Consider the following 23,748-nt stretch of genomic DNA (forward strand, 5'->3'; position numbering starts at 1 on the left):
GGCGGTACTTTCTTTGTCGGCGCCGGCAGCCGCGTACCTTGCTAATAGATTTGGGCTTTCTTTTTTGTCTCTTTTCGTGTGCTACTATCTGCACAAATTTCTGCCTCTAGTTGTAATTTTTTTTAAAGCACCGATAGACCGAATGCGCCTATAGAGCATTTGCAAGTTTTTTTGTCAAAACAAACACACCAAGAACAACAACAACAACAACAACAGCAACAGACGGCCCATAATTCCAAGATGAAGGGCTCCGACGCATTAGGCTACAGCTTGGCTGTGGCCGCGGCCTTTCTGAGCGCCTCGTCAGCCCTCCCGCCGCAGTATCTTAGGGAGATGAAAAACCCCAGGCTGGAAGGTCGCCCGGGCTCAGAGTTTGCTCCGGTAAACGGCGACGGCCGCGGTGGGCCGTTGGGCCCTCCGGTGGACGCCAAGTTCAGCACAACAGAGGCTCAGTCGGCAGACTATCCCACCGACGCGCGGCCGGATCAGGGACAGTCCGCGCCGTCTGGACCAGTACCAAACGCCCCCGCTGCCACTCCGCCTGCTCCTCCACCTTCCACGCCAGGACAGCCTGCGCCCAAACCTGCACCTGAACAACCGGCACCTAAACCCGCCCCTGAGCAGCCCGCACCCAAGCCTGCACCCGAGCAGCCAGCACCCAAGCCTGCCCCCGAACAACCTGCACCCAAACAGCCGGTACCAAAGCCTCCGGCACCTGCCGAGACCGGCAAGGGTGATGATATGGCATGCGCCAAGATCCAGCCCGAAGTGGAAAAGTTCCTCAAGGAGCACCCCAAGGGTAAGGGAGATTCTCTGCGCGTTGTATTCGCCGGCCCCCTCAAACAAGTGTCCCAATATACTGACCAGACTCCTCTTCATATCCCCACAGAGCAAGCTCGCATCCCCGCCAAGATGGCCTACGACTGCCTGCAGTCGGTCCCCAACAAGGTCGGGCCGGCGCAGGATATGATCCGCAGCCTCAAGGCCTTTGTCGGGTGGCAGAGCACGCTGGCCTTCCTCAAGGCGCCGCCGCGCGACTACATGCTCCCGCCCACTGACATCCTAGGTGGGCTGGACGACATTGCGGACTCGGCGCAAAAGGGCCAGTACAAGAGCGAGTACGAGTTCCAGGCGGCCATCGTGGAGCACCTTGTCACGGCGCACGATGGCCACTTTAGCTACAGGCCTGATGTGTTCAAGGCTTTTACTTTCAGGAACAAGCTCATCGCAAAGGTTGCTTCCGTTTCCGTCGATGGCGCTGCTTTGCCAAAGCTGTATCATATGGGTTAGTTTCTTTTACCTTTGGATTTCTATCCTTTGAGTTGGTATCTCGCATTCTGTCGTTCTACACATACTGACCAACGGTAATGCCCGCCTTTTTTTCTTAGAGCCCCTTTTGAAAAGCATCAACAACAGCACAGGCACGGCTTCAAAGGGCTTCCCGCCAGCCATCGTCAAGATCAACGGCCAACCCGCCGCGACCCTCATCGAATCGTTGAACCTCAAGTACTCGTCGTTCCAAGACCCGGACTCGCAGTGGAACTCGCAGCTGCCGTCGTACGCCGCGCCCGACGCCGCACCGGTCCTGGCCGCCTCGCGCGTCTACCAGGGCGAGAAGGTGACGGTGACGTACGAGGACGGCAGCGAAAAGTCCGAGCAGAGCTTCGCGCTGCTGCGCAGGGGCGTCAACTTTACGGGGATCAAGACGGGCGAGGACTTTTACAACAAGTTTTGCACGCCCGACTCGATACTCTCGTCGCCCGACAACATCTCGTTCCAGGTGCAAAAGACAAACACGAGCACCAACGGCACGTCTCCCTCCACCAAGAAGAAGCCCAAGGTCCAGCCCTTCATCGAGGGCTACCCGTGGCCCGTCATCAGGGACGACGGCGGCAACATCACCCACGGCTACTTTCTCAACGGTACCGGGTACGACAAGGTTGCGGTGCTTGCGCTCAACGCCTTTGCCCCAGACAACGATGTCCAGGGCAGCGATTACATCAAGAATTACCAGGATGTCATTGCCGACTTTTTGGTCAAGTGCAAGGATGAGGGCAAGACCAAGCTTGTTGTTGACGTGACTGGTAACGGAGGAGGGTTCGTCGTTGCGGGCTACGAGCTCTTTGCACAGGTATGTTTTTTTTTTCTTTTTTTGGAAAAGGACTGGTTTTTGTTGTGAGGGTAGGAAAATACTCGAGACAAGACAAAGGCTGACCGAAAAAACAATCCAGCTCTTCCCTGAAGTCAAGCCGTTCCAGGCCAACAATCTGCGTCTCACCGACTCCCTGATTGACCTCGCCCGAGTCAGCAACAACGTCCTCAACGGCCCCAACGTCACTCAGCGGTTCAAAGGCGGCAACGAGCGCGCCGCCGTCTCGGTGCTGCAGAACTCGGAAGTCACCTTCAACCTGATGCCCGGGTTCGTGTACACGCCCGAGGGCCACAACATGACCGAGGAGCAGATCCTGGCCCCGGTGCAGATCAAGGGCGACAAGTTCACCGCCTACCAGTCCACACCCTACAACGAGACGTCGGCCGACTTCAACCTGACCGGCACGGGCAGCCGAGCCCCTGCGCCGCCTCCCGTCTTCAAGCCCGACGACGTGGTGATCCTGACCGACGGCACCTGCGGCAGCACCTGCACCATCTTCTCGTACCTGGCCATCAAGCAGGCCAACGTGCGCTCGACCGTCGTCGGCGGCCGTCCGCAGGTCGGCAGGATGCAGTCCATCGCCGGCGTCGAGGGCTCGCAGGTCTTCGCCATGGAGTCGCTGGCCGCGGGCGCACGAGCCGTCATGACGCTCGCGCCCAAGGAGCGCGCCCGCGAGCTCCGCAACGGCGAGATGGGCATCCTGGCGTCGGCCTACGCGCTCACGCGGGCCGCGACGCCCGGCAGCGCAGGCAGCGTCAACGGCAAGAACGCCTTCTCCATGGACAATGCGCAGCTGCCCCTGCAGTTCCTGTACCAGCCCGCCAACTGCCGCGTCTTCCACACGCGCGAGACGGTCATGAGCCCCGCCGAGACCTGGAAGCGCGTCGTCGACGCCACCTGGACGGACCCCGACCGCTTCTGCGTCGAGGACAGCCAGGTCGGCCTCAACGAGACCGACGGCATCGGCAAGAAGAAGGAGGATCCGCTCTTCAGGCTCGGAACTGCCGGCGTCGCGAGGTTGGGCGCGCCGAGCCTGGCGGTTCTCGTGAGTGCCGTGGTTGGTGTGCTGTTGGGTCTCGCGGTTGTATGATGATCAACCATTGGGCAGGTCGGTTCTTTGCGTCAAGACATGTTTAGGAGTTTTCGGGGGTAAAACTTTACATTTTCTTGTCTTTACTTTCTCTATTCTATTCCATTCTATTTTTATTCATTATTCATATTTACTCCTATTCTAGTTTCTTATGACAGTGTCAGTTTCAAAAGCTCATTTCATTACTACTTGCTTTGCAATACTGACCTGTCGTGAATGCATACTGCACTGGAGTTGTAAGTCCTGGTTGTGTACTGATGCTAGTGGTGACAATATGGGTCATCACATGAGCGTCTTAGCCTGCTGAATAGTGGACTATGGAATTAACGTTGCAAACAAGATATTAGCTCCAAGCTCAAAGCCGCCTGACGTTGTGGCTCCAGACGGAATTCTCGGTAGCTTGGACAAAAGGTACGAACTAACCTATGTCGGCCCAACGGAAGCAATGTCAAACGTTATCATGCGCAAAGAATGACGCTCTTGGCAACATCCACTTTCATCATCTACCACGTAGTACAATCGTACAAGTTAGAATTTGATAGATCATGAGGGCTGACTCTACCAAGGTACTGCGACTGCCGCTCTCCACAATATTGCCCCAAGAGCCCCAGAGCCCCAGTCCACTGACTGACTGATGCCAAAATGAAACCCTGGGGACTCCGCACGAACTAGCAAGGACCCAGTGGGTATCTCGACCCAACTGGAATCTCGAACTCCTCCGCAATGGAATGGGGTTTAAGATGAGGGGTAAGACCAGGTCTACATCGGTAGGCGAACAAGGTGAATAAAAGGGCAAAACAAAAAAAAAGGAAAGCAGGTAGAAAAGAATCTTGACGATACCGTATGCGAACTAGTCTGGTCAGTTCCCATATCTCGATCATCCATCAACGTAGCACTGAATTATTTTAAACCCCGTAAAATGTAGCATATCTTAATACAACAACAGCCGTCAAACAAGATTTATATGACACTAACAGAAATCCCCAAAGCTACAATCTTGGCATTTTCGCTTGCGCTTGGGGGGACGCAAACCTTTTTGCATGCGGCCATGTTACTCTCCCCTCCCCCAACCTCGCCAAGAAAGCCCCAAGATTTCCATCCACAGCCCGAAAACCCACAAAGCGACTGCACCGTCTTGGCTTTTTTTTTCTCTCTCTCTCCCTCTCCTGCGTCTCATCATTCCCCCCCCCCTAAAGGATATGCGGCATGTTCTCCAAATGCAGAACATGGGCCGAAGAAGGGTGTGCACCGGCCACGTGGACGCACCGGCAACTTCCCACGAATTGCTGTTTTGAGGAGAGAAGGGTTGTGGGAAAAGGAGGGGCGGGAGGCAGAAGCGAAGCGAGTGGTTTGGTGATTTCTTTCCTGGTGGTGAGCAGAGCTGTTGTTCGTTTTCCCCCTATGAGCATGCACAAAAAAAAGGACATTTTTGTTCTTTCAATCACATAGACACAGACGGTGCAAGTATATGGTTCCACGTGACGACTGACAAGGAGGGGTTTCCCAGGCCTATGGATCATTGGGGGCTGAGAGAACAATCAACAGAATAAACTCGGCAGGAAAACAAGCATCGTGGAGGATGGGACGGGACTGCTGTCCAACTCATCCTGTCTCGTGTCTCTGCCGGAGGATCGTAGGGGTAGGGCGAAGGAAAAAAAAAAAAAGAACTGTGCTTGGCGATTTTGCTGTTTCAATATTCCTTTGGGATGAATCTGCCACGTACATACTATAGTACAGCTGAGAAAAGCTCGCCGGTACGAGAAGGGATGGAAGCTGAGGTCCGGACAAGGGAAGGGCTGAAGCTGGGCTGGGCTGAACCAGCCTGGAGAAGCTGTGCACCCGCATGGCCTGATCGCCTCATGGCCTGATTTGGCCATTTTCTTGAAGGCGGCACAGCTTCTAGAAACCAATTCTTCTTCTCTCTTTTTTTTTTTTTTTTTTTTTTTTTTTTTTTTTTTTTCTTCTCTTACCCTTCAGCTCCGGAGACGGCTTGTTTCAAATGCGCGGATAAGAGATATTATATAACAGATGGCCCATATAATGGATGCATCTATGATCTCGCTCTCCGCTGGTTTTAAAGAAAAATCGAATGGAGCAACATTAAACAAATCGTGAGCTTAAAATTGCTGCAACTAGGTATGGAGGAGTCGCCGAACTCGGAAAGAGACAAGAAGATAGTGGATAATCGGCTTGTCGGTACCTTTCTTTTGATGCGATTACAATTAATATCTGCACAAACAAGGTCGTCGTCTCCTTGCTCCTGCATGTTCACCTTGTAGGTGCAACGACCCAGCCGAGTTTCGGGATAGTGGATGGATGATAGATGCGAGAGGGTGGTACTGCTTACAGCACTCGACATTGCCACGTGGTTAAGCATGTTCCAGACCTCATACTGCATCACCGTCGTTCTTCTTTTTTTTCTGTTATTTTTGCTTGGTTGACATCCGACGCATCCGGCTGTATGTAACCTTGCTCATCTTCCTTCGGTCTCCTTGTTTTCTGCAACGAGTATTACTTACCGCATGGTAAACACGATAAAAAGTTACAAAAGTGCATGCTGAGCGGCAAAGTTGCAGAATGTTACCTGCAGTGCTCCCCATACACAGGTATTAGGATTTTTGCTACCCTGTTTTGAGTAATGATATGCGTAAAAAGGGAGAAGGGGGTTTTCGTTTGGGAACAGAACAAATGTTGGGAGGGACAGGGGGTGAATGCTGTTTGCCTTAATTTCGACCACTGGTCCAATTAATCTCTTTACCCTGCATTTAGCCGCCAATTGTAGAAACTTAGCTCGACAAGATATTTATTGCCTTGTCCATAGTGGCGTCTTTTTTGATTTATTTATCATTTGTTCTGCCCACACGGTAAATTCATCAGAAATAAAAGAACACAACCATCCTTGGACTTCATTTCCTATAGGGCGTCGTAAGTGGCTTGATCAGATTCGGCCAAATGGCGGAGGTGGAATGCGACAGGCGCAAGCCTCAGCCGAAAGAAGTTTATAATTCGTTGTTCAACAGAAAATTATTCGCCCTCCCCGACTTGAAAGAAGCTTATGTCTACAATAGAATTGGGACCGTTTGGTCTGAAAATCCACCCCAAGGCTAGTAGTATTAGGTTATATATGGCCAGGACCCGAGTCTATGACTAATAAACAGGCACCTAGGTGGTTAGGTAAGGTCCGGCCTGGTCAATCTTGTCCGCTCGCGTGCTCAATCGGTGGAAACGTTCCTTATTTTAGCGGAGTTTCTGTTTTTGTTGGTAGTCAGCGAGCTCCTGCTTTAATGGAAATCAATTCGTAGCGCGTGCTGCTCGGGCGGAAGGAAGCCATGGTGCCGACGACGGACCCGGCATCTGAACGCGGGAACTGGAAAGTTGCAGTGGGCCGGTCGAAAAAAAAAACGCCATCTCGATCTTGACACGAAGAGGCGTAAATTGGTTGTATGTTGCGCATTCCAATGGCACTCATTTGATATTCGAACATGGAGGATCCCAGGCAGTTCCTGGGAGTCGAAGCGCAACAGTAGAAAAAGCAAGTGACATGACAATCAAGGAAGATAATTAGCACCAAAGTAACCCAGGTAACATGAAGAATAATTACCAACAAACCAGGTCTGCCTGTTCTGGCTCGCCATACCGAATGGCAGGTCTTGGAATCTTAGTTTTTCTTGGGCGACTGGCTTGGCGCAGCAGGCCCTGGTTTTACGTCTGCTGAATGGTGGTGTTGCACCGCGGGACAGGGCCGCCGACTGTGCATCCAACAAAAAGCTATGCGGCGCTGACATATTGACTGGTTGACGGGAAAGTAATATCCGAAGGGTACATGCAGCAAGCAGTCAGTCATTACGGTAGAGGTGTACATTGCTACCTACCTACTACTGTACGTATTTTTGGGGGAAAATCTGGCTACTACCCGACTTTGGTTGCATTATTCGGAGTCCCCTGTTTGCCGGAAGCTAGCCCATAGCGTCAGTCGTATTTTGTGGCGCAATCGGCCGGGCACGCGGGTGGTATTGAAAGTGAAGTGGACTTGGCCGGCCCTCTTTCTCCTTACCAGGCCATGTCGCAATTCTTGTCGCATACTATCAGCAAATGGTCGGTGAGGTAGGCTGAAGAGGGAGGTAAATCATGGCTCAGAGGGATTGAGGGGTTGATAGGCGGCGCCAATGCGACGTTGTGGGTGCCAGGGGTGCCTCGGTTGTTGGTTGGTGCTCGCCAAATTTGTTCATCGATGGTTTCTTTCGACTGGCGGGGCGGGAAAGATCTGGACAAGCAACTGGGCAAGCTGGGCACTGGAATTGGCAACAAGTCTTGAGGATGAGCTTCTACGGGACAAGCACTCGCTGACAATCCCCAAGGAAAATCCGCAGTGGTAAATATCACCAAACGACATTCCAAGGCAAATGCGACGCAAGGGACCTTTGCGTCTTTAGCGTTAGCTGGGTCTTACCGCCCCCAACTCCTCAGACAAACAAACGTTGATCTACATTACTCTGTAAAAGCGTAAAAGCCTAAAAGTCCAATCGTGAAAAACACGAGTTTCTTTTCCTCCTACCCCGCCTTCTAGCAGTAACGATAGCAGGCATTAAATTTGCACCTTGTATCGGCGGCCGGACAGAAGGGCCGAGAAGAATTTAGCCTTGGCGTGCCTGTAACCCAGCGAATGCAATCCAGTACCACCAAACTGAACAGGCAGGCACGCAACCACACTCACCCCCCCCCCCCCCCCACCCCCCACCCCTCCATGAAAAAGAACGAACCAACGAGTTTTTGCATATCCTTGGCCAGCCGCAATCTTAGAGTCAAACAAAACCCATGCAGATATTATCGGGATTTTTTATCGAATTTCTAATAGGTTGCCCGTCCAAAAGATTGCCCCCTCCATTTTCACCCTCCTGGGTTCTCCTTGGCTTACGGAGTGCGAATCGGGGGTCTGTTGGGGAGGACCACTCACACGCGCCGCACATGCTTACTTTGTACATGTAGCTGGCGATTCATCTGCAATATTTGACGGAAATGTATCCTGGATAACTTTATCCACCGTCATTGATTTGATCGAGTCGTCTATGGGCCGTGTGGCAATACGCTTTTATGTACATGTACTGTTGTTCCCTCTGTCGTCTTGGCCTCCGAGAAGGAACTAACGGTGCAACCTCATGTGTTTCCCTATCCAGTTTTGATGGTCATCTCACGGGTCCAAATTCTCAGGTGGGCTTGATACCTTTCAGTCCCTTAACGCCATGTCAAAATACCAGTGAATATTTGTGTCAATGCACAGCCCGGTCAATTTTTTTCTAGCCGCACGAAACAGAGCAGCCCTGACGCGGGCAATTCCGTTTTCGTCTAATGTTATTGACGCCAACGCCAACAAAAGCAGCGGCCGAAAAAAAGGGGTCCTTTCCTCCAATCCCACAGCACCAGGAAGGTTCTGTAGACCTACGTATTTTTGTGGTGGGCGTGCGCGCACCGGTACCCACTTCCTCTCTCTTACGGAGTACTACGTATTCTTCCCCAGACCGACCCCAGTCCAGTGGGGACACGGCCACACAACCAACCTGCTTTAGCTTCCCTTCGTCCATCGACGGTCGTGAGCAAGTGTTCGAAAGCCGGGGGGGGGGGGGGTATGTACCATAGTAGGTAGGTAGGCAGGCATGATAGGTTGAGCGCGACAGTGTGGGTGAGCAACCAGGGTGGGGTCTCATACGGAGGTACCCTCAGTCAGACCCTGCGCCCCTCAGGCCCAGGCAGGCCGGCCAGGTACCCAAAGGTCATTTGCGAAGTAGCTCGGTTGCACAATGCAATTTTGCTTATTGTGCTGTTATGTGGCCCTGCGTTAGTCTAGGTACCTAGGCTGATGGTTAAATTGACTTGTGGGCGAGCGAGAGAGAGATGCAGGGCAGGGGAAGCAAAGTTTCCACTCTCTAAAAGGTGAGCCACCCCGTCAGTCCCTTTTTGGCACTCCCGTCTCACTCATTCTAGGCCTGCCAAAGTTTCTTTTTTATATCACGGCAACATCCCCCTTATCCCCCACAGGGCTGGTTTTTAATCCGTCCGTCTTCCTTTTTCTTTCCCCCACCCCAGATCCCGATCTGTTTTTCTCTGTGGCTCGGGCTATCCTTTGTTTTACTTGTCGACGAACGGCTTTGTGCTCGCCTTTTTCTTCGCTTACACCCTTCACATCTGTATCACTTTGGGACTGCAGACGCTGCTTCTAGGCGAGGCAGCAAGCGGGGGACCGTGGTCGCTCTTTGTTGTATTTGATTAAGCCCTTTTTTTTTCGTCTCGTCCCATCTCCAAAGAGGTCACGTCACGTCACGTTACGCATTGTCACGCATCCATCGGTTTGAACAAAACACCCGCCGATATGGGCAACGCCATCGAGCATTCGGACCAAGAGTCCAGGGACACCAAGCCCGTTCCCAGCTCCAGCCCAAGCGTGCACGCCGCCGAGAAGGAAGGCTCTGTTGAGAAGCCCCACGACGGCCAGGTTGACTACAGCAATGATGACCTGGAAAGCCCCGGTTTTGACGCCGCTGCCACCAAGAAGCTGGTCCGCCGCATCGATTGGCACCTGATTCCCTTCTTGGCCTGCCTGTATCTGCTCTCTTTCCTCGACCGTACCAATATTGGAAACGCTCGTCTCGAAACGCTTGAGAAGGATATCGGCCTCTCTAACCTCCAGTACAATGATGCATTGGCCATCTTCTTTCCCTTCTATGTCGCCGCTGAGGTGCCCTCCAACATGGCCATGAAGAAGTGGAGGCCGTCGATCTGGATCCCATCAATCATGGTTGTTTGGGCTGTCTGCACAACACTCATGGGCATTGTTCACAGCTATGCTGGCTTGATGGTGTGCCGTGCCGCTCTGGGAATTGCTGAGGGTGGTCTGTTCCCTGGCATCACATACTAGTAAGTCTCGACCCAGGACATTGAGAGAGAATGCCGTTTATTTTGGTCCCGGCCGCACAACAACACATAAGGTATACTGTACTGACTTCAGACATGACTGCAGCATTACCATGTGGTACCGCCGTCACGAGTGTGGTTTTCGCATGGCCATCTTCTTCTCCGCTGCAACTGCTGCTGGTGCTTTCGGTGGTCTCTTGGCCCGTGGTATCCTTGAAATGCGTGGTGTTGGCAACCTCTCTGGCTGGCAGTGGATCTTCATTCTTGAGGGTCTTTTGACGCTCGTTGTTGGTAAGTTAGCATCGTATATATCCAGTCACTTGGCGCGTCCGCTTGGAAACAACGAACACGTGATCTCTCCTAAATCGACATTTGGCTGACGATACCCTCTTTACCTCGCAGCTTTGATCGCATACAAGGCCATGTACGACTACCCTGACACGGCCAAGTTCTTGTCTCCTGTCGAGAAGGCCGAGGTCGTGAACCGTCTCAAGCTCGACCGCTCTTCTCTGGCCGATGAGTGGGATATGCGCTACTTCTGGGACGCCCTCAAGGACTGGAAGATCTGGGTCCACATGCTTATCACCAACGGCATCTACACCGGCTTGTACTCATACTCGCTGTTCCTGCCAACCATCGTCAGCGGCCTCGGCTACACCGACCCCAAGCTGGCTCAGCTGATGACTGTGCCGCCCTACATTGTCGCCTGTTTCTTTTGTATTTCAGCCGGTTGGTTGGCAGACCGCTTGGGACAGCGTGGTCTGTTCATGATCTTCTTTGAGATGATGGCGTAAGTTTTTGGCCCTTGGTCCCTCCTTCGCTGGGGATTATTCCATGCAAAAATCAAGTTTCACCAACTAATGCATTTCTCACCCTGCAGTATGGCTGGTCTAGTGATGCTCATCGTCAGCAACTCCAACGCCGTCAAGTACGCCGGCTGCTTCTTCCTGGCTTCGGGTATCTACCCCAACGTGCCCCAGGGTGTCGCATGGAACGGAAACAACATCGGCGGCTCGCTCAAGCGTGGTGTCGGTATCGCCATGCACGTCGGCTTCGGCAACCTCGGCGGCACCGTCTCGGCCTTCCTCTACCTGAAGAAGGACGCTCCTCGCTACATTTCTGGCCACAGCGCCCTGCTTGGCCTTCACGCCATGTCCCTGATCCTCTCGATCTTCATGCACATCTACCTCCGCAGGGAAAACGCCCGCCGCGACAGGACCTTCAAGCCCCCATCTGAGTACACCGAGGAGGAGAGGCTCCAGGAAAAGCATAAGGGCGATTCGGCGTCGTTTTTTCGGTATACGATCTGATTAGAAACAATGCAAAAGAAGTTGTGATTTTGGTAGCCGCGTTCTTTATATATGAATGGACTTCTGGGGTGAAGACCCCGATACATAAGGGATTATCTTATTTTAATGATGTTTGGATCGTCGTTCTTGCCTGTTTCTCTTGTCCGTGCCCTTGATTAACGGTAGAGCTAGGTGCTGAATGTGATGTTGTGGTCCTATTCTCTGCGGATCATTGACTTCTCGATGCCATAGAGTGGGTAGTCAGTTTACCGAATCCAAAACCGCCACTCCTCCAAACTTGCCCTTCGCTGTGTATCTTACTCGAGCAATGATCTGAGCAGGCTTTTAATGGCAAAACAAACCTAGCTCAGCTGAGAAGAGATTGTGATTCTTGGTCACTGCGAGATTGGATATTTTTAAGGGGAGTATAGTGAGGTGGATCCACTCCTCCTACTGAGTTTATTTATACAAGCTGTTTTGTAAGCTGTTCAGTCACTGAAAGCCTCGAAGAATATAATACACTGGAGCTAAGGACTTCGTAGTGAGTGAAGCGAGCCTAGGCACTAACAGCGTAGCCTTTCTTTTATATCTATGTTCAAATGCGGAGTTTCTCGACCTCTCATTGGTCGGCCTAACCTGTCGAAAACGAGGTTCGACTGGGCGAAGCTTTGACGTCAACATACGCACGTGGAATAAAACTATTTGGAAGGAGCGAGTCTTTGCGATAACTACCTACCTACCATTTAGGGCCTAGGGTATATTATGGTAGGTACCTAGACGGCTAACGTAGGTAGGTAGGCAGGTAGGCAGGTGCAAGGTAGGTAGGTATCTAGGTACTTACCACGCTACTTCCGCTCCGCTCACGCTTTCCGAGATCGCGACGCCTTGAGGGCAGGGTATACACATAAGCTGCTCCTGCTCACATTTTTTCTTATCTACCTATCCTGCTAGTGCCTTGGACTTGCCACACTCCGCTACGGCGCCCAGCGTCTTTCTTTCTGGCAGAATTTTGGCGATAAGACGTCGTGGGAGCACATCGATTTTTCTCGTCTGGAACTCTAGAATGACGGTCTGACCTCAGAGACAGACCTTGCAGGCTATTAGCATATCACGAAACTAGGTAACTAGGTAGCTTTCAATAGCTAAGGGATATGTAAATACCTCTGGCCTTTTCTCCTCCCTTCCTGTTCTCCTCCCTATTTTCCTTTCTATTCCCCTTCTACTTCCTTTTTTTATTTCCCTTCCTATTTCCCTTTTTATTTTCCTATTAGTGTTCTCCACTTTCTTTTTTTAGGTTTGGACCCCTCGCGCAGGTACGCAATAACAAAAACATTATTTGTAGGAACGTTTCCCCTTCGTTTTTGGTATTTTGGGGCTATATTTGTCCAGGGCGCCCAAATCCACCCTGCTTTTTATGCTCCTCACCATTTTCTTACTTCAATATCACCCACCCAGATCGTCAAAACCAAATCCCCAGTCCGAGCCCGAGATTCCGCTGATGCTAATACAAACTCGTTTGCGGGGTCATTATAAATACAAAATCTCATGTTATCAATGCGGCCTCTTTATCAGTCCAGATGCAAGCCCGCAAGCCATGATCGCAGGTAGTAAAATAACATTAAACCTTTACCGAAGGTTACTGACAGATAAACCCACGTCTGAGGCCACAGTTTCTGGACCGGTGTGGCATATGTATCATAGCGGGGGAGAAAGATCACAATTCATTTCCGGCCAAACGCCACAACTTTGCATCTACAGTTACGTTTTGGGCTTCCTTCCGGTATACTAGCCAAGGGGGTATATTGGATTAAATAACTACCAATTTATTGGCCATCCAGCCCCCTCAAGTAAGACCCCGTTTGCGTACCTAGGTGGGATTATAAATTTAATCCTTTTACCGCGACATCATAAATTGCTATCTTATTATTTGCTATTTTATTTTACGCCTATATTATATCCTCCTATTTATCTTCCTACCTATTCTCCTACCTAGTCTTTTGCCTATTCTCCTATTTATCCTTTTACCCATCCTTGTAACTGTCCTTTTACCTGTTTCTTTTACCTATTTGTCCTCCTATTTGCTCTTTTTACCTATTCTCCTATCCATTCTCTTACCTGTTTCCCTGTTTATTTTTTATTTTTTTTTGTTTTTAGTCACTCTTACTCCAATGGGTAATCTCTGATACCAACGCTGAGATTAATAATATTTTGCCATTGGACGGCTGTGACTTAGCTTTCCTATTCCTTTTTTGCAGGGCTGATATTGTGGATCGTAAACTGCCCCGGGAGCCCCCAATACGTTGACAAGTTGTGCCTTTCGTATCAATTATGCCAATAGGAAGCATCCAGCGGTAGTCACGTTTCAGCAACATGTACGAAATATAACACCCTAATCGTGACCTTGCCGATATCTCGGATTGCATCAGCAGAGCGGAGTGGGCGCGGTACATACACAGGTATCCATCCAAGATGTCCAATTTGTTCAAACAAGGACTCTTTTCCCAAGTAAATTTAATTCCACGCATTTCCCATGATTTGAATCCACACCGAAAATTCCTGTTCAGCTCAGCTTAGCCCCGAATTTGATCTGCTGAGTTCATTGACAGGAGGCCAAGAAACTTTGCATCCAAACACAGATACCGATAGGTAAGGCTCACTTCCCTCACTACGTATTCCTTATCCGGCACCCTTGTATGCACTGCGCCCAGACAACCCAATCAACTCTGCCTCGTCTCTAGTGCTTACCTATGGGCCGTTCGATGTGGGGCCCTTTGTCTACCTGGCATCACTTAAGAGGGTTGGGCAAAATTGACACTGCATGGGGGAGGCTCAGCTGTTTGGTGACAGGGTGTATATATGGTGATGAAGGCCATTTTCTTTGGTTCTTTAGCAACATTATAAGGAAAACTAAAAGCCCTTTGAAGAATTTTGGTCCGAACCTATCTCGGCTTACTGTGAAGTGATTGATCCTGCTGTTAGAAAAAAAACTACAAACAATAAACAAAGGAGAACATGCTCCCAAACTCACAAATTCCCATTGTTCTGGGCCCCACCAACACCATCGCCGAGGTAGTCGTGCCGACGGCAATCCCTAACGTGACGAAAATATGGCTTCCGGAGCGCATCCCCGACATTCACTTCCCCGATCAGGTTAACGCCACGGTCGACTGGCTAACTAAGGGCAGTACCAGCTGGAGGTTGAGAAGCTACCCCGGCAACATCTTCTTTTACGGACTCGACGACATCGACTTTGAGGTTTTCAGATGGTGGGCCGACATAGATCTGGAGTACTCGGGCGAGGGGGCAACGAAGCTTGAAATAGCGCTCACAAGTGGTGGTTCCGGGGCCTACGCGACGGTTAATGAGACAATGACCTGGACAGGGACCACGTTGGGCTAGTAAGCTGAACGGAACCCCTATTTGTTCTTCCCGATACTATAACTGACTGACGGGACCGGCACTCCTCCAAACCACAGCTTCTTTAGCGGCGACTGCACATCCACCTCGGAAGCAACTTTTGCAAAATGCACGGGAAGTTATGGCGTCACGGGCGGTATCTACGCTTCTGTCCACCCCGGCGGCAGTACCGTGACCATCAGTCCAATCTCCTACGTCACGCAGTTCCCCACCGCGCCTAGGGTCACCACCGCGGCGGTCACCGTCACAAATACTCTGGGCACGTCGCCAAGAAGAAACACCGGCGCTTTGTCTACGACGTCGCCGTCATCGGGACGTGGTGCCCCGCGGCCAACGCAGCCTGTCGCCGTTGTTCTCGGCGCCGCGGTGGTGCTTGGGGGCGCGGCTGCGATGGTGGTTTGAGTGTGGCGGTGGGTGTGCTTTTGTCAGCCGCTTTTTAGCATGGGCTTGTGTCTGCGGAGAAGGTAGTGTCGCTTTGCAGGACGTAGGCTATGTGTAGTTTTTACTTGTTGTAAAACTGCAGCTTTGGTGAGAGACGATGGCATTATACCCCGGTTGGAAGTGGAAATAAAGAGTTTCTTACAGTATCAGTTTCTAAGTCTAAACACGTACATGTACATTAAAAACGTACATAGATACGTAATAAGTATACGGCAAGAAAACACTGTATAAAACTAAGTATATAAATCGACAGATGAAGAAATGAGCAGGTAAAGTGGAAAGTGAAGAGGTGAGGGGAGAAGAAAGGAGGGAAGCGCGCATGATCAAGTTGGATAAACATCCACGGTATTGATTTGTTGTGGAAGTTGTGCATGCTACAAACCGACGAATATATAATATACAAGGCGCAGGAATCCTCACACGTAATTATTTGCAACATCGCCTCAAAGTTAGCAGGATAAATACTTCTCGCGAGCCACGTGATTGAACTGAACTGCTGAGCACATGCAAAACATCAGCTTCCAACGGTCATCATCATCATTAATCTCATCGCCTCTACATGCACGCCCACTCATTCTTTATACACACAACGCCCACCCCGCAATGCAAACCCGCACTCAGCCCATAACACGCTCGCAAAACGACACAAAAGAAAACCTTTTTTAAATCCTGTTGTCCGACTTGTGCGAGCAAGACTTGGCGTGCGAGGAGTGCTCCTCGACGGCGGCCCAGCGCTGGAACTCCCTCCTGATGGCCCTGGCGTCCCTCTTGGCGGGGCTGGACTTCTTGCGGGGAGGAACGCCGTCGAGGCTGAGGGCCAGGCGGGCGGCCAGGCGACCGGCGGCCTTTGCGTTGACGGTCAGGGCGTCCCAGTTGATGTTCTCGAGGTTGTCGCAGGCCAGGTGGTAGCAGGGGTCGGTGGGGGCGCCGGCTCCGGTGAAGATGCCGGTGGCGGCGATGCCGCGCTGCAGGAAGCCGTAGTAGTCGCTGTTGGTGGCGAAGGACTCAAAGGTGGCGGGCTTGCCGTTGGCGGTCAGGTAGTCGGCCAGGTACTGCGAGCCCACGGCGCTGCCCTCGAGGAAGTCGGGGTCCTGGTAGACGACGAACTCGGGGAAGGGGGAGCCGATCATGTCAAAGTTGGCGTAGAAGCGGATCTTGTCGGCCTCCTCCTCGCTCATCTGGCCAGGGGAAGTGTAAAAGTTGGAACCGACCAGACCGGCCTCCTCAGCACCCCACCAGATGAAACGGAGCTTGTTCTTGAAGCCGCTGTACTTCTTGACCGAACCCATGATCTCGAGCAGAGCCGTGGTTCCGGAGCCGTCGTCGTTGACACCCGGGCCGGCCTGGACCGAGTCGAGATGGGCACCGAGAACGACGACACTGTTGGGGTCCTGGAAAAAGAGGTAACAAAAGTTAGTACGGATGCTAAACAAAAGCGCCCAGGGACTTTGCGTAAGGGGAGTTGGTACATACTCCCTCCTTGGTCTCCGAGATGATGTTCCACGTCTCGCGGATCTCGAAGATGGAGTCGACAAGAACAGTGACGGTCAGGGACTCGCCAGCAGCGAGACGCGACTTCCACTCAGTTCCAACCTCCAAGCTCGTGGTGGCAACCGGCACCAGCAGGCCGATGTTCTCAGCACTGTTTAGTGTCAATCAATACCCTGTTAGCAAACCGGATCCCAAAGCAAGTTTCTCACAAGTGAACCAAAACACCGGAAAAAAAACTAACCCGAGAGTAGCCGACGACACAGGAGTGCCGGGGCTCTGGTTGTAAAGCACAACGGCGAGGGCACCGTGGGCCTTGGCGAGCTTGAGCTTGTCCGAGATGGCGCAGGTTCCGCGCTTCACGAGGGCGATCTTGCCGGTGGCGTCGATACCGGTCCAGTCGGACTCGAGGCAGCCCGAGCCGGTGGCATCGTTGACGGGGGTGTCAATCAGCTCGGCGGTGATGCCGCCGGCCGGGGTGGGGTGGTTGTAGAGCAGGGTCAGGACGTAGACGTCGGCGCCGTCAGGGCCCGTCAGCTTGATCTCGCGGGTCTGCTCGAAAGTGTGGTTGAAGTACTGTTTTTTTTGGTTGTTTGTCTGTTTAGAGGCCCTGTTCATAATGGTTTGTTTGTCGGAAAGCCAAAGAATCTCTCACCTGCTTGTAAGTGTCCATCTGCTTGTAGAACCGAGTCTGCGCGCGCTCCATGACGTAGTCGCTGGAGGCGGCGTAACCCGGCAGACCAAAAGCACGGTTTCCACCATTGTCGCGCGCAATCTTGTTCAGGTGCCACAGGTTGTTCTGCAGCTCCTTGGTGGTGATGTCCGCCTCGACCTTGTCCTCCGTCAGCGGGTCGTTGGCAAAGCCACCGAGCGCAAGGAGCGCCGTGGCGAGAAGGGCCGAAGTCTTCATTTTTTTTTGACGGTGTTGTCTTGGCTCCCAGGAAATAAGCAAAGAATGAATATTATAGATAGACACAGCAAAGGTATCTATGGAAGCACGCAAGTGAATGGCGCCTCAAGGGAAGGACTCGACAAAGAGGGCAGGACGGTCTTGGGCCTGGCGGTCGCGGTGAAGGGAGAAAAAGAAGAGACATGAAAAGGCCCGAGAGAATGCGGCCCCGGTGCCAATTTATGCGGAATATCTAGGCACTCTACCTTTCTTTTTGCCCCCCGGTGAAGAACAACAAACCCCTGCCTCCCGAGGAAAGGATATTGATTGCGCAAGGCAGGACGCGCGATAGCAGGGCGGATCGCACCATCATCGCCCGGTTGCCGGGATCCAAAGGAGAAAGCAAAAAAAAGCCCACACCATCCAACTTATCACTCATTCCCTATTCGATGGCGGGGCCCCGGGGGTGGTATGACACTGCGGAGAATGGCTGCTGGCTGCATCCAAGCCGGCCGCCGGCAGGAATTGCATATAGACTCTGTGCCCTGCAGAAAGCCAAGCAGCCCAAGCAAAGTTGGCAAGCTTCCCTTCTGCCTCCCGCCCAATTGAACTGTGCATTGCTTCTTCTTTTCGTCTTCTTCCAGAAGTTTTCGTCGGCTGATGAACGGGAGGCGTCAAGACGACTGTACCTACAGCACAAGGTGTGGAGGCGAATTTTCGGTCTTGTCCTTCTAGCGCATTGGGTTGGTTTTCTTGTCCCCAAGCACCGCCCGCTCAGCTTTCGCCCTTCAAGGCAGGTGGTAAAAAAGCACCTTCGGTTTTCCCCGAACCAGACCACAGTCCGTCCCGCTCCTCAATTCTGCCAAGACAATTGCATTCTCCAATCCGGAGCGGGGGAAAAACTTCAATTCCTAGTAAACTGTTGGAGAGAAGGACCTTTTCCTTCCCAGACATGGGGCCCTGGAGCGGGGGAAAGGACAAGTGCAGCCAAAAAAACACGAACAGCAAAAGATTGGATTGCGACTATGAGTCTTGGCAGTTCTCTCCAGCTTCCCTTTGCAGAAAGTGATAAACAAAGAAGCGGAGCCATGGAAGCGAACGAACCAGTTGCATGGGTAGGTAGGCTAAATTTGAATTCATGTGTTATCCAACCACGAAAATACTCTTGTACCTACCTAGGCAATGTCCCCTACCAACGCGCCTGCAATCCCTTGATCGCATTGAAACCGGTTCGCTCAACGAGCGGTATACGTACCCGGCACCAAAACGCCGTGGCGTTGGCATAGTTCCCATCCGCTGTTCACCCACTGTGTGACGCGGACGACCCAAGGAGCCAGGGAAGGAAGTTTAAAAGAACACGCATATCACCGTTAGAACCGCCAAACTCAATTGCCTCATTTTTGCCGGGTCTGCGTAGATGGTTTTACAGCCGTCGATGGTGCGATCATCTACTGCAGAAATACACGCCTACTCAGATCATATATGTATAGCTCAATATATAAAGTATCAAGGTCTCATTTATTTAAGGACATTATCCAACATGTATCCTCAACATAAAAGCTAAGCCGACATTCTGATCTTCCTAGGAAGACGGTCGTTAGAGAAATAATAGGAAAGAAACATTGTTCCATATAAAAAGGAAAAGAAGAGAAGAGAAATTAGGCCTTTGAACTCAGGAGTTTTCCGCCCATAACTTGAATCATAAACGCCGGCCCTGATAACATTGTAAGTTTTGTTTTAACCAAGACCACCGGAGGAAAGAACAAACCATACCATATCTCATGGGCATACAAACCCACTGATAATATGACTTGAAAGTTGAAGCTCGATTTGGAGCGAAGAGCAAATACTCGCAAAATAAGAAACGCCGCGAGGAAAATTCGTGTCGTAGTCTGCGTAAAAACTTCCAGTAAAAATGTGGTTTTTGTACATTGAAGTAAGCCACAGGGGGTCAGGGATCAATAGATCGATGAAAAGGAGATTTTGGAGAAGAAAAAAAGGACAAAAAAAAAAAACTCGAGGAACGAGTAACTCGGAGAGGCCGCCAGGAATCGTCAATAACTCTGGGTATCGTTGAACTCATTAAAGGAAAGAAAAAAAGCGGTCGCGGTTCGTGACAAGCGAGCGAGGCATTTAGAACAATCAGCAGAAATAGGGAACATGCTGCAGCTTCGGCTGACTGACGCTGATAAGAGCGTGCAAACAAATATTTGCAACAGAAGAATGCAGTTCGGGGAGCGAAGGCAAAAAAGATAAATATCCAAAGAAACCCGCAGGGTTGAGCATCAAGTGTTTCAAGTCAGATAGATGTCTGGGCTGCAAGCCTAATCGCAGGCTATAATGGACCTCTCCGCCCGGGCACGCATGTGGTTGGCGTGCTGGTCGAGGCAGTTGGCCATGAGGTGAGTGATGGGCCACGCGCCGCCTTTGCTAAGCATGAAGGCGGTGACATGCAGGATCTTGGCCGCGTAACCGACCTGCTCGCCCATTCGCAGCATGAAACCAGGGTCAGGCTTGCCGCCAGCTGCCTCCAGGTTCATCTTGATCTCGGCCCCGTTTAGAACGTCTTGTATTTTGCCCAGGAGCTTGACGTCTTCGTCCTCTAGTAGCATTATGGCTGGAACCTGGCCAAGATCGACGTCCTCCTGGCCCAGGATGCCGAGGTAGCGACCAACGCGATCCTGTAATGTAGCTACCCACTCAGCCAACACTTGGGAGCAATCTAGCGCACACATTGCCGACTGGAGCGGCAGCTCTCGACTTGTAAAGTCGGCAAATGTGACCCCTAACTTGTCCGACATGGAGAGCGAGTCTGCCGCGTAAAAGGCAGCCTTGCGTAAATGTTTCTCCCGCCTCGAGGTTGCCTGCTGTAGGCCTTGCTGACCTTGCACGGGAATCTTGGTATTGCCAGCTGATGAGAACTGAGCGCCAGCAGCAAAGTCTGGAGATGAGCTCTGCGTTGGCGGCGAATCAATGAAGCCAGCATTGCCACCCGAGACATCAGATTGATCCGTGACAGCAGACTCAGAGTTTGATCTAGGTGAGTGTTCAGCATGTTGTATGATTTCACTTCCTCGAGAGAGCTCTTTGGCGAGGCCCTCCCAGTCGCGCTCCCAAAACTTCTCCTTGGTCCTCGACATGTTGACAAACAGACGCACGTAAGCAAGGTCCAGGAGTGGAATGGCATCTGCGGATAACGGGCCAGCCCCATACGGATTGGGCCTCTCGAGGCTGTGTTGGGGATTGCTAGCCCAGGCGGCTTGCCACGCCCTCAGCGCGGGCTCGATGTGCCTGTGCATCTTTTCCGTATCCTCGTTCGTCCACACCTTGTTGTGGTGGCGTTGGCGGGTCTCCCAAATGTAGTTATGTAGTGCATCAATGAGAATTAGGCAACCAAATGTGCTAGGCTTCAATTGGCTCTGGGGAAGCTCGCCAGGGTTGAGCGTAGACCCGAACGGCCTGTGACAGCCCTCGCTGGCTGGCTGCTGTTGTTGTTGTTGGTGCTGCTGCCTTGCCTTTGCCTGCAAAAGTTCTCCCAGAGCATCATGAAACCTCATCCGATTATGGTTGGCCGCCGCGACTCCACCCTTTGCGTTGAAAGCCGCTGCGGTCTCGGCAGCGAAAAACTCCTCGTCACATGGGAGGTCAAGTAGCACCTCCGAATTGGTCAAGGCCGGCGTGTGGTTGTATGCATTCACCAGCATGCTTGACAGAATGAATATCACATACAGTGTCCTCTTCTTTTCCTCCATCGACTTCCACGTAAGCCACTCCACGAAGTCTTCTGTCTTCCCGCTCTCATCCTCAATACCTTCCATTCTCGTGTCATTATTCCTTGGCTCCACCCGGATAGGCCTGGGAAGCTCAGCACCTTGAGCAAGGCTGACCAGCGCGGCAACGTGAGTGGAAGCAATGTTGCCTGACCGCTTGTCACCACAGTTGAAGCCGTAAATCACATTGATTAGCATGGCCTGCACGAGCCACACCGGGGTTTCTACAGTCGAGTCCGCCGACTGATTATTCGCTTCAGGCAGCAGCCTTCTGAAGTCCGCCTTTCGAACCGTAGCCTTCCTCCTCTCATCAAGGTATAACTGTATCATCTTCTTAGCCATTTCAAACAGATTCGCCGACTGTGCGTGTTCCATCTCGTAGAGCGCCCCGATCGCCGCCATCGACATCAGCAAACACCCAGGGCCGCCGAATTGACCTTGGGCGGACCGGCTGCCGCCGGCGGCGCCGGCTGTGTTGGGAACCTCGAATGAAAGCGTCGGGACGTGGAGGAAAGGCAGATGCGGGTGGAAGTAGCGGATGTACGCGGCGACGTAGCATTGGAGATCTTGAGTGCTCGGTAGCTTCTCGGGGTCTGCGGCCGATGGGGCTTTGCTCGATGCGTAGGAATACCGACTTCCACCGAGGAGCGAGTGCTGTGAAGCCCCACAGGACAAGGCACCTAGGATGGCGTTTCTGGTGGAATCAGTGATTGTCGAGACGGGTGAGGTTCCATGATTATTTTTAATACCATTCATCGAGGACGGAGTCTCGGGTCCAGCACCAAAGTTAAGTGCGTGACTCATGTTCTGTGCGCCCAGGCTCGACATGAGCGCCGGGCTCAAGGAGTTGAGAGATGGGGGAGGTGTCGAAAAGTATTGCTCGGCCGCCCCATTCTTCTGTAATGTCGGAGGTTGAGGAGAAACGGCGCCAGTGAGCATGTCTGCAAACACTGGGTTATGGAGCTCCAAGCCAAATGGGTTTGTCATCTGGGCAGAACCCATGATTGCCGGCTGATAGAAAGTTGTCGCAGCCACCGAGGTCACAACAGGGTGCTGGTTCGAGCCATCGAGCATTATGTCACTGAGTCCGCTCTGGCTTGTGGTGCTGATGGCCGATGGGGATGAGCCATCCACGGCGTGTTCGTTTGCGTTGCTGAAGGATAATTGGTGGTCGAATGTGCCGAACCACTCTGTCGCAGCGTCATCCATGCGGTGGTGGTGTCCGCTCATGTCAGGTATACCATGAGTGAATGGAGACATTGGGTCCATGGCCATGGACGGTGGCGAGTCGTTGTAGTGAAGAGCATTTGGGTTGATGGTTGACCCTTGTCCGAACATTTGAATGCTTTCAAAGTCAAACTCGCCGAATCCAGGGGCCGCAATGGGAGGTGCCGTCCGCAAGCCTCCGCCATAAGGATCGAATCCGGCCATGGCGTGTGTATCCAGCTTCGGCAGACCATGTGCCATCCCGCGCTGCCCCATGGCAGAAGCCATACCGGCGTATGTGTGTTCCATGGCATGGTGGGGCAGGCCTACCAGGCTCGGATGCCGGCTGTGGTGATTCGGGGGTAGGCCCCTAGCAACATTGGCGTTGGCGGCTGCAATCATGGACATGTGCGCGCCGTCGACATGGCTAATAGTGTTGGCCCTTGGGCGCATGGTAGCAGGGCCTCCCACCCCCGAAACGGTGCTGCTGGCAATGCTGTTTTTGCGGGCTCTGCTGCCGGGGGCGACAACGCCGCTGGCGCTTTCACGGCGGTTGCGGGGCCGCGAGGCGGGAGTAGTGGTCTGGTGGAGTTTCTGCTGATGACGCAGTAGGAGGTCTCTTCTCGCAAAGCATCGGGCACATTCGGGGCACTCAAACGGCTTCTCCTTTGTGTGGGAACGCTCATGGCGCTTAAGGTGCTCGAGGCGGGCGAAGCACCTGGAGCATGTCGTGCAAACGTGCGGTCGAGGCTTATCCGTCTTTGGAGGCGGGAAATTGGCAGAGACTGTAGTGGCAGGTTGTTTGGTGTTGACGGTAATCGACGAGGCTGCTATAATTCATTCTCGCAATGTTAGTGGGCAGGTCGGATCAAAGGGCTATGCGCACCAATTGCGTGGCCATGCATGGAGGGATCCCCAAAAGCAACTTCGACCAGCGCGGAAAGCCATTGCGTACCAGGTTCCTCGCTGTTTGCCGGTGCAGGAGCAGCAATGACATCGGCGGCTGTCGCAGACGGCGATGTTATTTCGGCCATTGCCACGGTGGAATCCGCTGAAGGGGACGTATCGATCGAAGCAGTCATGGTGATGCCGTGAGAGGG

The 23,748-nt window shown here is 52.3% G+C and overlaps 7 protein-coding genes across 7 annotated transcripts; 3 read left to right on the forward strand and 4 right to left on the reverse strand.

The window, feature by feature from the left end:
- Window positions 1-240: 240 nt before the first annotated feature.
- Window positions 241-3,242, forward strand: MGG_08761 (peptidase S41 family protein; the record flags this gene model as incomplete). The annotated part of the gene is made up of 4 exons (XM_003719172.1): window positions 241-799; window positions 890-1,289; window positions 1,405-2,131; window positions 2,232-3,242. 4 exons carry the CDS (start codon window positions 241-243, stop codon window positions 3,240-3,242), a joined length of 2,697 nt encoding a protein of 898 aa, XP_003719220.1.
- Window positions 3,243-4,432: 1,190 nt separating this feature from the next.
- On the reverse strand, window positions 4,433-5,119 carry MGG_17572 (uncharacterized protein; the record flags this gene model as incomplete). The annotated part of the gene is made up of 2 exons (XM_003719173.1): window positions 4,433-4,623; window positions 4,966-5,119. 2 exons carry the CDS (start codon window positions 5,117-5,119, stop codon window positions 4,433-4,435), a joined length of 345 nt encoding a protein of 114 aa, XP_003719221.1.
- Window positions 5,120-6,474: 1,355 nt separating this feature from the next.
- Window positions 6,475-7,027, reverse strand: MGG_17573 (uncharacterized protein; the record flags this gene model as incomplete). Its single annotated transcript, XM_003719174.1, has 2 exons — window positions 6,475-6,491; window positions 6,844-7,027. The coding sequence occupies 2 exons, from the start codon at window positions 7,025-7,027 to the stop codon at window positions 6,475-6,477; spliced, it is 201 nt and encodes a 66-aa protein (XP_003719222.1).
- A 1,997-nt stretch (window positions 7,028-9,024) lies between these two features.
- Window positions 9,025-11,732, forward strand: MGG_08760 (high-affinity nicotinic acid transporter). Its single transcript, XM_003719175.1, has 4 exons — window positions 9,025-10,151; window positions 10,255-10,439; window positions 10,551-10,938; window positions 11,029-11,732. Exons 1-4 carry the CDS (start codon window positions 9,607-9,609, stop codon window positions 11,456-11,458), a joined length of 1,548 nt encoding a protein of 515 aa, XP_003719223.1. The 5' UTR covers window positions 9,025-9,606; the 3' UTR covers window positions 11,459-11,732.
- A 2,561-nt stretch (window positions 11,733-14,293) lies between these two features.
- On the forward strand, window positions 14,294-15,604 carry MGG_08759 (uncharacterized protein). The gene is made up of 2 exons (XM_003719176.1): window positions 14,294-14,835; window positions 14,914-15,604. Exons 1-2 carry the CDS (start codon window positions 14,450-14,452, stop codon window positions 15,254-15,256), a joined length of 729 nt encoding a protein of 242 aa, XP_003719224.1. The 5' UTR covers window positions 14,294-14,449; the 3' UTR covers window positions 15,257-15,604.
- On the reverse strand, window positions 15,583-18,090 carry MGG_08758 (aminopeptidase Y). The gene is made up of 4 exons (XM_003719177.1): window positions 17,439-18,090; window positions 17,028-17,359; window positions 16,769-16,937; window positions 15,583-16,686 (listed from the first exon to the last, which is right to left on the reverse strand). Exons 1-4 carry the CDS (start codon window positions 17,691-17,693, stop codon window positions 15,958-15,960), a joined length of 1,485 nt encoding a protein of 494 aa, XP_003719225.1. The 5' UTR covers window positions 17,694-18,090; the 3' UTR covers window positions 15,583-15,957.
- A 1,906-nt stretch (window positions 18,091-19,996) lies between these two features.
- Window positions 19,997-23,730, reverse strand: MGG_08757 (DNA binding regulatory protein AmdX; the record flags this gene model as incomplete). The annotated part of the gene is made up of 2 exons (XM_003719178.1): window positions 19,997-23,478; window positions 23,604-23,730. 2 exons carry the CDS (start codon window positions 23,728-23,730, stop codon window positions 19,997-19,999), a joined length of 3,609 nt encoding a protein of 1,202 aa, XP_003719226.1.
- Between the last annotated feature and the right edge of the window lie 18 nt (window positions 23,731-23,748).

This window comes from Pyricularia oryzae, chromosome 6 (genome assembly GCF_000002495.2).
Source record: "Pyricularia oryzae 70-15 chromosome 6, whole genome shotgun sequence".
NCBI lineage: Eukaryota > Fungi > Ascomycota > Sordariomycetes > Magnaporthales > Pyriculariaceae > Pyricularia > Pyricularia oryzae.

What these genes read in the sequence shown, in the direction of transcription:
- MGG_08759 (XM_003719176.1), top strand. Translation starts at nt 14,450, where the DNA reads ATGCTCCCAAACTCACAAATTCCCATTGTTCTGGGCCCCACCAACACC. An exon ending in ACAGGGACCACGTTGGGCTA is followed by an intron (nt 14,836 to 14,913) that starts GTAAGCTGAACG and finishes TCCAAACCACAG; the next exon opens with CTTCTTTAGCGGCGACTGCA.
- MGG_08758 (XM_003719177.1), bottom strand. Translation starts at nt 17,693, where the DNA reads ATGAAGACTTCGGCCCTTCTCGCCACGGCGCTCCTTGCGCTCGGTGGC. An exon ending in AGATGGACACTTACAAGCAG is followed by an intron (nt 17,360 to 17,438) that starts GTGAGAGATTCT and finishes CAAAAAAAACAG; the next exon opens with TACTTCAACCACACTTTCGA. An exon ending in TCTCGGAGACCAAGGAGGGA is followed by an intron (nt 16,687 to 16,768) that starts GTATGTACCAAC and finishes CTCTTTTTCCAG; the next exon opens with GACCCCAACAGTGTCGTCGT.
- MGG_08760 (XM_003719175.1), top strand. Translation starts at nt 9,607, where the DNA reads ATGGGCAACGCCATCGAGCATTCGGACCAAGAGTCCAGGGACACCAAG. An exon ending in TCTTTTGACGCTCGTTGTTG is followed by an intron (nt 10,440 to 10,550) that starts GTAAGTTAGCAT and finishes TTTACCTCGCAG; the next exon opens with CTTTGATCGCATACAAGGCC. An exon ending in ATCTTCTTTGAGATGATGGC is followed by an intron (nt 10,939 to 11,028) that starts GTAAGTTTTTGG and finishes CTCACCCTGCAG; the next exon opens with TATGGCTGGTCTAGTGATGC.